Source organism: Lissotriton helveticus, chromosome 5_1 (genome assembly GCF_964261635.1).
Source record: "Lissotriton helveticus chromosome 5_1, aLisHel1.1, whole genome shotgun sequence".
Classification (NCBI taxonomy): Eukaryota; Metazoa; Chordata; class Amphibia; order Caudata; family Salamandridae; genus Lissotriton; species Lissotriton helveticus.
The window spans coordinates 999305619-999320235 of NC_136065.1; the positions used below are offsets into that span (position 1 = coordinate 999305619).

Consider the following 14617-nt stretch of genomic DNA (forward strand, 5'->3'; position numbering starts at 1 on the left):
GGGATCGGGACCTCTCACGGCGCGGGACCGACTGCCGGAGTTCGAGCCGCCTGCAGGACCGCTCCCGCCTGGCTTTCGAAGAGAGGGCCCGGCAGTCGGAGCAGGCCTCGTCGGCGTGGTCGACGCCGAGACAAGATAAACACACGCGGTGAGGACCCGTGACCGACATCAGGCGGTCGCAATCATCGCAGTGCTTAAAGCCAGGCATCCCTACGGCACCGTCGGAGTCGAAAGACTTCGAGAACAATCAAAAGTGATCAAAAAGTTAGTCAAAAAAATGACTAGGGTTACTGCTTTTTCCAGATCTGCGCTTGCTGGCGCAGAAAAAAAGAACTGACGTCAGCACGCGGAGGCGGCGTTTAAGTACTCCGACGACATCATCACAGCGCCCACGATGCCGACGACAGACGCGGAGCCGCAGACGCCTACCGACGCGCAAGGGTACTGCTACGCAAATTTCCGGATCCAGTCTGACGCCTGGGGATATTCTAAGGTAAGGAATCTAATACTAACGTGCCTCTTTCAGATTGTAAAAATCAGTAACGCCTTATTTATAATTTGGTGGCTTCATTCCTTTATGTGGTACACTGGAGAATTCAAACACTACATAATTTCCTTTAAATCAAAACCTAGGAGGGCAATGTAGTGAACTTCACAGACGAGTGTAAAGTGAAAGGGGTGATATGAGTAACAGGAGAGACATGGTGACAAAGACTAGGAACTTGGATAGTCCATTTAAGCACCTGCTCAGATGAATCCTAGGACAACTTGCATAAGAGGTTGGACAAACTAAAAGATCCCTCTGCAACATTTGCCCAGAATATGAACAGAAAGCTTTATCCCCTCAGAGTCAAATATTATACATTGAAGAGCAGGAGAGAGGTTTCTCATGAGCATACATTAAAGAACAAACTAAATCTGCTAAACTGGTTGGGGTTACTTGGTCAAATCAAGTCTGGCTGAACCCAGAAAACAAATAATGAGTCTGTAATAGGGATAAAGCTTCACTGATACTATACTACAGCCCGGTGCTGTAGTGACACTAACCAACATTAAGAAAACATTTGAAAAATGAAAGAAGCTTGAGGTATTAACTGGACAGAGTAGCTTTTTTTACGTTGACTAATTTTTAATTACGGAGCAGAACCAACAGGCAGTGTGAAAAATACACTACATATAGGAAAAATAAATTTGCTGCATCGGCAATAACATGGCGGCCTGTGTAAATGTATAACTCTTCCATAACTGGCAACCACTTTTATCAGTTCACAAAGAAATTTTTAAACTGCTTATATGCCAGCCCACTAATTTCACCATGACCCCAATTTATCGATTTTGAATAATTTTCTCATCAAAAATGAAATTAACTGATTGAAAAATTAACAGTTATAGGAGGGGGAAGAAAAAACATTGTTGGTTATGCTTTCCTTAACTAGAATGTATCAAAAGGACACTTTTCCACAAGTCAACTAGCAACACAAATATATACACAATTTACAATCCTTAAATTTAGTTTTTTTTTATAATAGTTTGATAAAATATTGAACAGGGCTGCAGCCCAATTTCAATGGCAGCCATACAAGCATTTGTCACAAAGGATAACACCATCACCAACTTGTTTTTTCCATACAGACACTAATATGATGGCTGTACATTTCGTAAAAGACGTCAAGAAATGTGTTAGTTCCACCGTCTCAAAACTAAGGACTTCTAAAATTAAGATTTGAGCCACTAGCCCAGTTAGCCTTTTAAAATATGGCTAGTCTAAACTGTAACCCACTTAAAAATAAATAAGGGCCAGCCCCCCTTGGATCTAAACACATAAAAGCAGGAGCACAGAATATTTTGCATAATTTCAGAATACATTTTGATTAAAAATTACATTGAGTCAAGGGACCAGACAGCACCATTTCAGAATGAAGTTTCAACTTGCTCAAAAATTTGAGAACTAGACCCTTTGTAAAACTCAGAATGTCCCCTCCGGATAAGAATGTCATGTTTTATCACCATTGTTTAAGTTGGTGATCGCTCCAATCCGCAATAAAAATGCTTGCAAGTGTTCCCAAATTACTTTTTGCTTAAAAAGACGACCAAGGAAAAAAATGTCACAAAACAAATCATAATTTACAAAATTTAATGACTGGCATCTACTTAAATTTTTTGCATACAAGCAGCAAATTTGTTAAAATAATGCTGGCTTTCACGTCCTACCTAAAACACTATTAGAATAAAATTAAAACAATGGAAAATATTTACACTTTTGCAATTGAAGCACATGGCCCAAGTGGGGGAAAAAAGCTCAAGAGTGACAGGCCCATGTCCCTTCCATGCCTCAAACTGTCTAGGAATAGAATCAGACAAATTGCAAGTCTGCCTTCAATAAGTGCACATATTAATTTACAGAAAAGGCAAACAGGAGTCTATTTTCTTGTTCTTGCTCTGGTTCTCTTCATTTCAACGTCAGGGGTAACTTTTTTTTCATTGGACGGCCGTCTCTTTTCTCTTCTCAGTCCTCTTGCTTTTAATAGGGGATCACCAACTTCTGGGGGGGAAAAAAAATTAAACTTAACACAGATCAATGCATGACGTTAAAGGTGAGCACCGTTTCACATTGCATCATAACCTTACACAGCAAGTTTTATATGGTGATTCAGAGGTCACATTTACTTCATTCAGTGTAAGCCAGGCCAGAGGTGAAAAGAATTTCCACAGACCGGATATGTAAGAGGTTTCTTAACTCCCATCTCTACCGTTTCCCCCTCAAACTATTTATTGAAGAGCAGCTAATTAGTATCTCACCCCGGACTGCCCCCATAGCCAACATCTAGTGGTCTCAAACCTCTTGCTTTCCCATGGGTTTTTAGTATGCCAGTAACTATTTATCTTCTCTTCAGTTCGTCCATTCAAATAAAAACTAAAAAAAGAAACTTGGCACGATTGAAGTCATTCTAAGCGACAGTTCACACTGAACAAAGACTCATGTTGTGCATACTCCCCATCATCTGCAGGTTGGGTCCAAAAGTAGAAGAGTGGAACCATTTTACTCTAGGAACAATTAGTGAATTGTTTTTTTTTTTATTTGCAGCATTAAGTGTCTTAGGTGCACATGCTGTGCATAGATTGCACAGCAGTATTACTCCTTCTGAAGGGGGGGGGGGGGGAGTGGAGGATGATTGGCCCACAGCTACTTTCTTTTATGCGGCAATCTATCCAATAGTGTCAAAAAAGTGTTATGAGACTATGCAGCTTCCCTGTACATGACCTCTACCAAGATGCTGGCCGTTAATACCAGTGTGACCTCTTATTTGATGGACACAAGGAGACTAGAAGAGCAAACTCACTCCACTACGTGTTCTATTGTTTGTACTATCCATATGACAAGTGTTTTCGTAACTTGCTGCTCCTAAGGCCTGTAGCGAATGTCCCATGAAAAACTGAATATATTTTCCAGATCTTTTGATTCTCCTGTATATAGTACATCTCAACAGATAACCAGATACTATTGTCTACAGATCGGTCTGGCTCTTGCACCATGCATACTAACAATTCACACTCTTCACAGATACAATATGAACTAAGGCAGTCTTTAATGTCTTAAATTTGAGGGACGAATCATGTATAGGATCACATGGTTCCTTCATGCAGCCCTCTGCACCCATATTACCAGTTTTAAGTTCTTGTAGTGCTGAAGACTGTTTTAATCTCTTCCACAAATAGTCTGATAACAGGAATGTTAAGTAACTACCTTATGTGGGCTACCATTGAATAAACTGCAGCTGAGAAATACTTTAATGATGCAGAAGACAAAATCCAATAGTTGGTTGAGGGGTCTTACTACAAGTCTCATGGGCTATATCGAGATGGAAATTATTCTTGTGGCACCACTGCAGGTAGTTTTTTCCTTTTACAGAATGGTCCACCTGCCTTTCTAATGATATTGAGCATTCTCAGGCAGCTGTAGATGACTGCAGAACCCTATGTCAACAGCCAAGCCATACGTTTTTTCTCCAGGGTGTGGGTGAAACTTTACTCATGTATTGTGACAATGTCCTTATGTAATTGCATCTTCATGAAGGATTTCTGTACGGAACATTCCAGGAGGATTATTTATTATTGTAACTCCATCCTGGAATATTTTGATTTTGGGGAAAGTTAAAAATCGGTTGTGAGAAAGTGGCTCTATATATACACTGGACAAGAATATGGTACAGTGTGTATTGAGTCCACAAACCCCAGAGGTTAAAGTCAGGACGGACCTTACTCTCAAAAGTGGTAGCTTGGTCGAGCAGTAAGGCAGTACGAGAGGACAGTGTAAAGCATTTGTTTTGCAGCGTGAATCTTTCTGGATTCACTATGCTGTGCATTATTCCGCGGTCTTGTGGTTGGGTCCGGATTCGTAGTCTTTTCTTTGTTTTTTTTTTTTTTTTTTCTTTGCCCAGGTGGGCGTCGGCGTCACACCCCCTTTGGGTGTATTTCCGGTGACGTCGGCATGCTTCCTGCGGAAGCTCCCACTCTTGGGCGCCATCTTCAGATTCTTTTTTTCCGCGGTCGGGTCTGGATCGTTCCAGTTTGGGCTCCAGACATTTTTGGAGAAAGAAGAAAGAAAATACAGAAAAGACGAGGAGAAGTCATCTGAAGACTCCAGGGGACTTCACCGACGAAAGACAAGCAAAGATAAGGCGTTTTCCATCCAGATCTTCGACGAACGTCGACGAACACGCGACCAGAGAGGCCCTGGACGCTCGAGGATGGACAACACGCCGTTCAAGTTCTGCCGGAACTGCCACCACAAGTACGCGCAGAAAGACCAGCACCCGGTATGCAACCTTTGCCTACCGGTGGACCACGAAAGCGGAGACTGCAACGCCTGTTCCGCCTTCACCCCGAAGACCCTTCGTGTGAGAGAGAGGCAGAGGGTAGCACACGCCACCCTGCAGGGGAAGGCCCCGACCCCGTCGCTCTACGAGCTGGGGATGTCCTCCGAGGAAGAAGACAACGCTGCCGCCGAAGACGACTGCTACACGGTCGTAGAGACCGATTACACGAAGACTTCTGACAAGGTAGGAGACTCTTCGGCCCCCAAGAACCCGAGAGACTCTGAGTCTCGAAAAATCGAGGGCAAGACCCCGAAAGCGCCGACGCCAAAAAAGGCGGCGTCCGCGACTACTCCCAGGCCCAGCGGATCCTCAGAGAAGGAGTCCCCGGCGCCGAGAGCTGCTGATCAGCAGAAGACGTCGAAAATCGTCCCCGAAAAGGATCGATCGACGAGGGAGAAAGACCCGAAACTGTCGACGACGACCAGAGACCCGATATCCGGTTCGACGTCGAAAACTTCGACTCCGAGAGGCACGGCGACGAGCCATCCGTCGAAGAGACCGGCGGATCCATCCGACGCGGAACACGCGGCCGAGATGGAAAAGAAAAGAAGGCGCCTCGAGGCAGAAATGGAGAACTTCATGCAGCGGAAAAAAGATTTCGACGCAAGGATGAAGGCCTTCACGATCCCTCAGAAGACCAAGCCACCAGTGCTGGAGGCGGTCGAGGAGGAAGAAGAGGAGGTCGCCGAAGTCACCGAGCAAGACCGGGACGTCGAGGTGTTCGACGACCAGGAGGAGTACGAGAATCCCCACGAGAGCTGCAGCTATGGGGAGGAAGATGAGGGCAGGACAGACACAGAGTCGGCGCCCTATGACCTTCAGGATGTGGATTACATCGATGTCGAGACCGACAGCCCGGAGGAGGTGGTCGACACCTACCCCTCGAGGCCCTCGCCGCCGGACGACATCGGGGCCTACAACGCGGTGATACAATCTGCCGCAGCAGCTTTCAAGCTCAAGCTCGACGAAGAGAAGCAGAAAGCAGACTTTCTTCTGGAAACATTGCTCCCAACACAAACGAGGAGCCAGTTCCTCCCGATGCTCGAGAGCGTCTTGGCTCAGGGGAAGGAAGCTTTCAGGGAGCCCGCAACATGCAAGGCAGTGACTCCCAGAACTGAGAAGAAGTACAAGCATGCCGCAAAGGACCCGGCCTACATTCAGGGCACGGTCTCCGCAGACTCCATTATCACGGCCACAGCAAGGAGGAGGGCTAATGTACCCACTACCTCGGGCCCGCCACCGGATAAAGAGAGCAAAAGGATGGATCTGGTGGGCAGAAGGATCGAACGGAATGCCGCGACCCACTGGCGCATGGCTAATTCCAACGCCCTGGTGAACAGACACATGTACCAAATCATGGAGGGACTGGGACAGTTGGTGAAGGACTTGCCCCAGGATGCCAAGCAGAAAGCCGAAAAGCTAATTGAAGAGGGGAAGAATGCTGCAAATTCTTGCCTTAAGACGGCTCTGGATGGGGCAGACACGGCCAGCAGGCTCATGATGATGGGCGTCACGGAAAGGAGACACGCCTGGCTCAGGATATCCGGTTTCAAACCGGAGGTGCAACACAGCATCCTGAACACCCCGTTCAACGGCAGTACGCTTTTCGGACAAACAGTTGATGAGCAACTCAGCCAACTTAAGAAGGATAACGAAACAGCAAGATCCATGGGAGCATTGCAGTTCAGAGGGAACAAGAGGGGCACCCCGTCACGGAGGCCTGGCGGGAGAGGTGGAAACCAGCCAGGTACTTCACACCAGGCTTTCCAGCAAACGCACCAGGCAGACTCGCAGGGTCAGCAGGGCCATCAGAAACAGCCCTGGCAGTACCAACAAAGAGGCCAGTCCTTTCGAGGGAGAAATGGACGAGGACAAAATAGAAGAGGGGGCCAGCAGCCCACCTCCAAGTGACTTCGAAAAAACCCGTGTGCCCACCCACAAAAAAGATCCCAGGGGGCAGCACGTACAGATGGGTCAAGACAAACTAGACACCCACGACCACAGGACACCAGTGGGAGGGAGATTAAGATTCCACCTCCAGGAGTGGAGAGGAATCACATCAGAGAGTTGGAGGCGAGGCCAACAAGCAGAAAACCAAGAAGAAAGCCGCTAGCAAGCAAGCAGCTGCAGTGCCTTCAGGAAGAAGCAAAAGAACTCCTGCGGAAGCAGGCCATAGAAAGGGTACCCTTCAAAGAAAGAAACACAGGAGTATACTCAACATACTTCCTGGTACCAAAAGTAGACGAGACAATGAGGCCCATTCTCGATTTACGGTTCGTGAACCGATTCATAAGAACGCAAAAATTCAAAATGACCTCCCTGCAAGAGGTGCTCCCACAGTTGCAGACCGGGGACTTCATGGTCACTATAGACCTCAAAGACGCATACCTGCACATCCCAATGAACAGGAAGCACAAGCACATGCTCAGGTTCACCGTCGGAGAAAGCCACTACCAGTTCACGACACTGGCCTTCGGTCTAAAATCGGCACCAAGAGTTTTCACAAAGTGCCTCGCAGCAGTCGCGGCGCACCTAAGAAGGCAGGGGATACATGTATACCCTTACCTGGACGACTGGCTGGTGAAAGCAAACTCATACCAGAAATGCAAGCTGCACGCACATACAGTGACCAGCACGCTCATAAACCTGGGGTTCTCCATCCATTGGAAGAAATCATCAATGGAGCCGGAACAAGTGAAGATCTTCCTGGGAGCACAGATCAACACCTTACAGGGCAAGGTGTTCCCCAGCGAGAAGAGGGCGAGGGCGCTGGTGAAGGAAACTCGCCTCTACCGGAAGGGACAAGCTCGGACAGTGAGGACGGCGAGCAAGATCATGGGGATGATGGCATCATGCATCCACCTGGTACCGAATGTACGACTCCACATGAGACCCATTCAAGAATGGCTACAGGAGCAATGGTCACAAGCTACAGGCAGTTGGGAGGATCTAGTGGTTGTAACGCACGCAGTGCAGAAGGAGATGACATGGTGGACCATGGAGAACATAGCAAGGGGAAAGCCTCTAACGCCCCCAACGCCAACAGTGACCATCACCACAGACGCATCCCTGAAGGGATGGGGCGCTCACATGGAGGAGCTCAAGGTGAGGGGACTGTGGACACCGACGGATGCCACAAAGCACATCAATTACTTAGAATTGAAGACAATCTTCCTTGCACTGAAGGCCTTTCAAACAAGACTGTACAAGCACAAGGTATTGATACAAACAGACAACACCACTGCGATGTTCTACATCAACAAGCAGGGGGGCACACAGTCCGCACCGCTTTCAACGCTGGCGCAGGAGATATGGAGATGGGCCATCCCTCTCAAGATAGACCTGCTAGCCATACACCTACCAGGGAAGGACAACATACAAGCCGATTGGCTCAGCAGGCAGACATCGGCATCCCACGAGTGGGAGCTCAATGCTCAGGAGACAAGATACCTGTTCGACAGGTGGGGGACACCATCGGTGGACCTGTTTGCCACACGCCAGAATGCAAAATGCCAAAACTTCGCATCCAGGCAGCCCGAGGAGGGGACACTGGGGAATGCCCTATGGATAGATTGGTCAAGGACATTTGCCTACGCCTTTCCCCCGATACCACTGATGCACAGAGTACTGAGCAAATGCAGAGCGAGCAACATGACACTGATACTGGTCGCACCGCAGTGGGCGAGGCAGACCTGGTACTCGCAGATCATGGAGATGACACAGTGTGCACCCCACAGATTCAGCAGGAGGAAAGATCTACTGTCCATGCAGAAAGGAGAGGTACTGCATCCAGAGCCAGAGAGCATGAGCCTAGTAGCGTGGCTCCTGAGGACATAGAGTTCGCACATTTGAGACTACCAGAAAGCACCCTGAGGGTACTTCGGGAGGCACGAAGGCCCAGCACTCGAAAGTGCTACGTTGCGAAATGGAAAAGATTCACAATATGGTGCAGACAGGAAAGACTCCACAATAAGATGAAGAGGGACTCCACAGTGCTAAGGTACCTGACGCACTTACTGGAGAAGAACCTTAGCTCATCCTCGTTAAGAGTTCACTTGGCAGCGATAGTAGCCTACACAAGGGGAGAAACGTGCAGGAGCTTCTTCACATCACAGGTGGTGAAGAGATTCCTAGAAGGAGCGAAAAGGATCGCACCACCCAAGCGGGTGCCGCCACCTGCATGGAACTTGAACACAGTCCTAACGGAACTCATGAAAGAGCCCTTTGAACCACTTCACAAGGCCTCCCTAAAGATGCTAACTATGAAAACAGCCTTCCTGGTTGCGATAACGTCCTTACGCAGAGTAAGCGAGCTTCAAGCGCTGACGCTACAAGAACCATACATACAAATACACAACGATAGAGTTGTGATGAGGACTGACCCACACTTCATGCCGAAGGTGGTATCCAATTTTCACATGAACCAGTCGATACAGATACCGAGTTTTTTCCAAAAACCCACAACCAGCGCAGAGAGAGCTCTGCACACCCTGGACGCCAGAAGGGCAGTCATGCACTACATTGAAAGGACAAAGGGGCACAGGAAAACGAAACAGTTTTTTGTGTCCTTCGCAAACAGCTTCATGGGCAAAGCAGTAACCAAAAGGACCATTGCACGATGGATCGCACAAACAATCCAACTCTGCCACAAACGGGCAGGACAGGAACTGGCTGAGGGGACGCGTGCCCACTCCACCAGGAAGAAGGGCGCTACAATAGCCTTCCTGGCTAACACACCCATAGAGGACATATGCCTGGCGGCAACATGGGCTTCGGTGCACACGTTCACGAAGCACTACTGTGTGGACATACAAATGAACAAGGAAGCTCAAGTGGGACAGAAGGTGCTACGGCACATATTCAACACCCAACGCTCATCTTCCACCCAGCCGCCACAGAGATGAGAAACCGCTACAAAATCTATGCACAGCATAGTGAATCCAGAAAGATTCACGCTGCAAAACGAATAGTTTTCTTACCTGTCGGTGTAGTTTTGCAGCTTGAAGATCTTTCTGGATTCACTAGCGAACCCACCCACCTCCGCCAGAAAGATGAGGCTGGAGAGAGAAGAGGTGGTTAACTAAAGAATAGACTTTGAAAGTACAAAGCGGTAAATACAAACTAAGATGAACATTGCCATTACTTCGGAAACGAAAGAAACACGGAAAAAAAGAACCCGAAGATGGCGCCCAAGAGTGGGAGCTTCCGCAGGAAGCATGCCGACGTCACCGGAAATACACCCAAAGGGGGTGTGACGCCGACGCCCACCTGGGCAAAAAAAAAAAAAAAAAAAAAACAAAGAAAAGACTACGAATCCGGACCCAACCACAAGACCGCGGAATAATGCACAGCATAGTGAATCCAGAAAGATCTTCAAGCTGCAAAACTACACCGACAGGTAAGAAAACTATTCGTTCTACACCCTCAGTCAGCAAAAGGTTTCACACACAAGGACTGGACTCCAGGCCAATTGTTTTTATATCAACAGATAGTGGTTTTATTTTTAGCACCAACAGGTATAAAAATATACTTCGATACAAGTACTCATGTAATTACTTTGCAAAGAGGCAATCAACTTTGTGAACACAATAGATACAGGGGTTGCAGTAGGCAACACAATTCTAAACACTACAGCATTGGGCTATAAGGTACAGTACTGGCTTCTCCCCTGATCACAGGTGAGTACTTCGGAATTCAGGTGATTTTATATGGATATTTTTAGTTTCCAAAACTTCACAATTAGAAGATTTTTCGAGTCAAACCAGTCAATGTTATCCAATGGCAAAATGTAAATGTCCAGTATTTGCAAAGCGCGAACAATTACCCAAAAGTGTCAAGGCGCTGGGGCCGTCGGGAAGATTAAGCGAGCTATTGCCCATAGTCACATGGTGCTGGGTAGACCCCTGCTGCCGGAGCCAGGGATCGAACCGTGATCCCCAGAATCCAACATCAGTCGCCCTGGCCGCTGAGCCACTCCTCTTCCACATGGCAGGTCAGTTATCGGTTTCCATGTGAGTACTTGGCTGGTGAAGTTAGGCTTCTGGGCATAGACTCTGTGTCCCCCAGGGTCAGGTAAGTAAAGTTGGTTCACCCTCAGCGGCACAGGGGCGGCCGGGTGCAGAGGTAGTTCGGCCCAATGTTATCCAATGAGGGAAAGGGGTCTCTGGTTGGTGGCTGCTGGCTAGCAGGCCACGCGGCTGTGGGAGCTAGGCTCCTGGTCACTTGCTCAGGGCAATTGGGGAAGTAGAATAGGGTACAGGTTGCACTGCCAGGGTGGCTGGGTGCAGGGTGCTTTTGAGCAGTTGGGCGCTCTATGTTATTCAATGAGCAATTTGATAAGGGAACAAAGGCAGCAGGCTCAGGGACGTAGGATCTTCTGGAGCGACCAACACTTCGAGGGGTAAGTTGGGATCTTGGAGGATAGGTAGGCACCCACGAGTTGTGCACAGGGGGCCGTGGGGCGCAGGGGTCTTTAGGTCGGAAATCTTACCCCTTGCTGGTCGCGGTCAGAGGGGGTCCACTGTCCTGAGGCTGCAGGCGTTGTCGGGGTCGTTGAGGAGGGTCTTTGGGCACTGGACTTTGGGTCCCAGTCGCCAGGGGGACATCCTCGTGGTCCTGGATCACTCCGGCACGGGCCAGGCTTGGCAGGTGCAGAGTGGGTTAGTCCGGAGCTTCCTGGCTGGCACCATGGATGTTGTTGCAGCAGAGCCTTTGCTGATGGGAGTCCCAGGCTTTAAGAGGGTCAAAGCAGGCAGGTCCTCTGGGTGTCCCAAAAGTTGCTGTCCGCAGGAGTTACCGGGATTAGGCAGGAGCAGGTTCCAGGATCAACAGGCAGGTAGGGCTGGGGCCAAGTCAGTTGTTGTCGTCCTGTTAGCAGCCGCACGGCAGGTCTTCTTTTCTTATAGGGATGTGAGAAAGGAAGGTTCAGGGAACCCCTAAATACTGAATTTAGGGGTGTTACAGGTAGGGCAAGGAGTTTGAACCAATAGGACCCTGTCCTGGGGTGGGTACACCCCCTAGCCTGCTCCTCTCCTGTGGAGAGGAAACCTAGCCGGAGTTTGCAGGGAAGCAGAGGTGCCGTGGGCTGGAGGGACCCCCGAAGGGCCACACCCCAAAGGCGCCACACCATCCAAACCAGTTGGCGCCAGAGTCAGAGCTGCCAGCAACGCCGAGCGCCCCGCACACTGCAAGGGATCCGCGGTCGTCCCAGGAGGAGAAGCCAGCAAGGCCTGCAAAGCCACCGCATAAATCTCCATCAGGGCTCAAGTCCGTCACGTACGCGGACAACGCCTGGGTGGAGTCGCGTGATGCAGCCCCCCCCCCCCCCCCCCCCCCCGGCGTGCAGTGGCAAAAAGTTTTCCAGATCCAGTCTCACTCCTGGGGATAATTCTATGTTAAGGAATCTGCGGCTAGTAGTCTATCAGATAGTCTGGTTAGAATATTATGGTTCCATGCAGGTGGAACTTTGTGGTATCACTCACTCAAGGCCTTCCATAAATGCTTCAATCACTGGTACTTTAAAGAGATAAATTTCAGTTTTGAAGATTATGCACCTGCAAGGTGTAGACAAGACCTGCATGTTGTAGATGCAATAGATAAATTTGTTGTACAGAAACAATCGGTGAATGTTTTGGTTATCACAATATATAACAAACCTTTTGCACTTCGCTTCATCTTCATTGCAAGCTCTAGAGGTAGGCTTTCTTGCTTCTTTAAGAAGTCATGCAACCTGGTGGTAAATTTAAGTATCAAAACTTTACTCCAGGAGCCAAATCACCAGGGTGAGCTCTCTGGGGTTTGGATGTCTGATCTCTCCGTGGTTCTGAGTTCAAAGGTTTGAGGGGAGATGAAGCTTCTGATGTTGAACTACAGAGCTCTAGAAGTGTGGCGAACCATGGCTTACTAGCTCATGTGGGAGTCAGTAGAATAAGGGCGAGTGATGTTTAGCCGAGTCTCAGAACCAGAAAGAAGGAGAGGCAGAAAAGTATAGGCAGATATCCCTGACCAATTCATCCATAGAGCATTGCCTCTGGGTAGAGGGTGTGGGAACCTGGAGGCAAAGTCTGGGCATTGAGTTCTCTGCTGTTGCCAAGAGGTCCCTATGTGGAAATCCCCATTTGTGGAAGTATGGGAGTAGACTTGTGAGTGGAGTTCCCACTAATAGACTTCTTGCTTCATCCTGCTGAGGTCGACAAAATCGTGGTCAGTCCCTGGAAGATGTTCTGCTAGCAATTGAATTTAGTGATGTACTGTCCAAGGACAAAAGGTCTGAGGTGTGATAACTGGAGACTGTAGTGCTCCCATAGATTTTGCCACTTCTGTGTCTTTCATGTTTTAAAGTGATTCATCCACGAGGTCTAAAACTAGGTCCCTTGTCAAATGGATGTATTGTTGTAATTCTGGCTTAAAACCAGAGATTCACAACCATGTATGGCTGAGGAGAATAGTAGTGTTGACTCCTCTGGCTGTTGTATCAGCAGCATCTAACACACATCTAATAGAGGAATTGGACATTTGTTTTCTCTCCTGTACTAGTTCCTGCCCTCTTTTCCTGTGCTCCTCTGGGAGTCTTCCATTTCGTCCAAGTGAGCCCTATCTAATCTAGGGAAAAAAATGTGTGCTGGCTATCAGTCAATGGTTGACTATCTGCATTACCCGAGGCATCTATTTAGCTTGGACTCTTTATCCGGAGGTGGTACATCCCCTGTACTTTTTTACACGCAATGGAAACTACTAAAGAATCTAAAAGGAGGCTGGCCCGTAATAAAAATTGGCTCAGATGGTGAGGGTTAATACTTTTTGGCCACCCTGGGTGTTACAATACACGCCCTCACTGGATCTTTAAAAATGTTTTCTGCATTCCTCATCATACCATTTATCAAAGATAATGACTGTTGTCCTATGTGTGGTCCCTAGTGTTTCAAATAAACGTTCTTCCAAAGATTACTTGTATAAAGTAACTCCATGGTGTGTGGCTGCCCTGACAATTAACTCCTGGTGTCATCAGGAGAGGAAGGTTTAGCAGGATATGTATCTGTAGAAGGCTCTAGATCTTAATCATCCCATGGATCTGGTGATCCATAAGTGCCTTCCCCATCCCCTGTATCAGGATCTGTACCGGGAGAGCCCTGGGGTGTGATGTCTATAGGGTCTGACAATGGTATAATAGGTACTGGTGAAGAGGATGGAGGGGTATGAGAAATCAGACAAAGAGGGCTAGTAGTCATGTATTTTCTTTTTGATAGGGATTTTATACCTAGTGTCTCTTTTGGAGGATGGCATGATTGGTTTTTCTGTATAAGGTCCAGTGTCAGGATTATATAGTGTTCGGTTTTCGATCCAGCTTTTGTTGCATGGTTTCCCTTGGCTCCGGAGGCTTTTGAGGAACATCTGTTTTGGTGGCAAAATTTTCGGTACAGAGCAGTCTGTCTTTTGGAACTTAAGCTTTAGGTGCCAAAATTGTAGCATCTTGACCCAAACCGAAGGCATGACCTGCACTTTCAGTGCCGAGCAGGAGGGCGGGCCATACAAAGTAGAGTATCAGTGTCTTCCATGGCCAGATGGCAATGGTGGTCCGGAAGCCTTCTGTTTAGTGGAAGGTTTTGTGGGTGAAGGGGCGTTGGTACTCATTGCACCTTGGACTGGCTGGAACATCCTGAGACTCCAGTTTTATCTCCAGCTCGGAATCTGGTCTCCTCTTGATCTGCTGCCGAGGATTCCATTTCTTCAAGTTTGATATC

At 48.1% G+C, this 14617-nt stretch overlaps 1 protein-coding gene across 6 annotated transcripts in view; it reads right to left on the reverse strand.

Annotated features, from left to right (window-relative positions):
* Nucleotides 1–1108: 1108 nt before the first annotated feature.
* Nucleotides 1109–14617, reverse strand: part of MKI67 (marker of proliferation Ki-67) — a 111626-nt gene continuing 98117 nt past the window's right edge. For all 6 annotated transcript variants that reach the window (XM_078643505.1, XM_078643507.1, XM_078643504.1 and 3 more), the window contains exon 17: nt 1109–2542. In XM_078643505.1, coding sequence (XP_078499631.1) covers nt 2421–2542 — 122 coding nt within the window. In that variant the 3' untranslated portion in view covers nt 1109–2420. The remainder of the gene's footprint in view (nt 2543–14617) is intronic.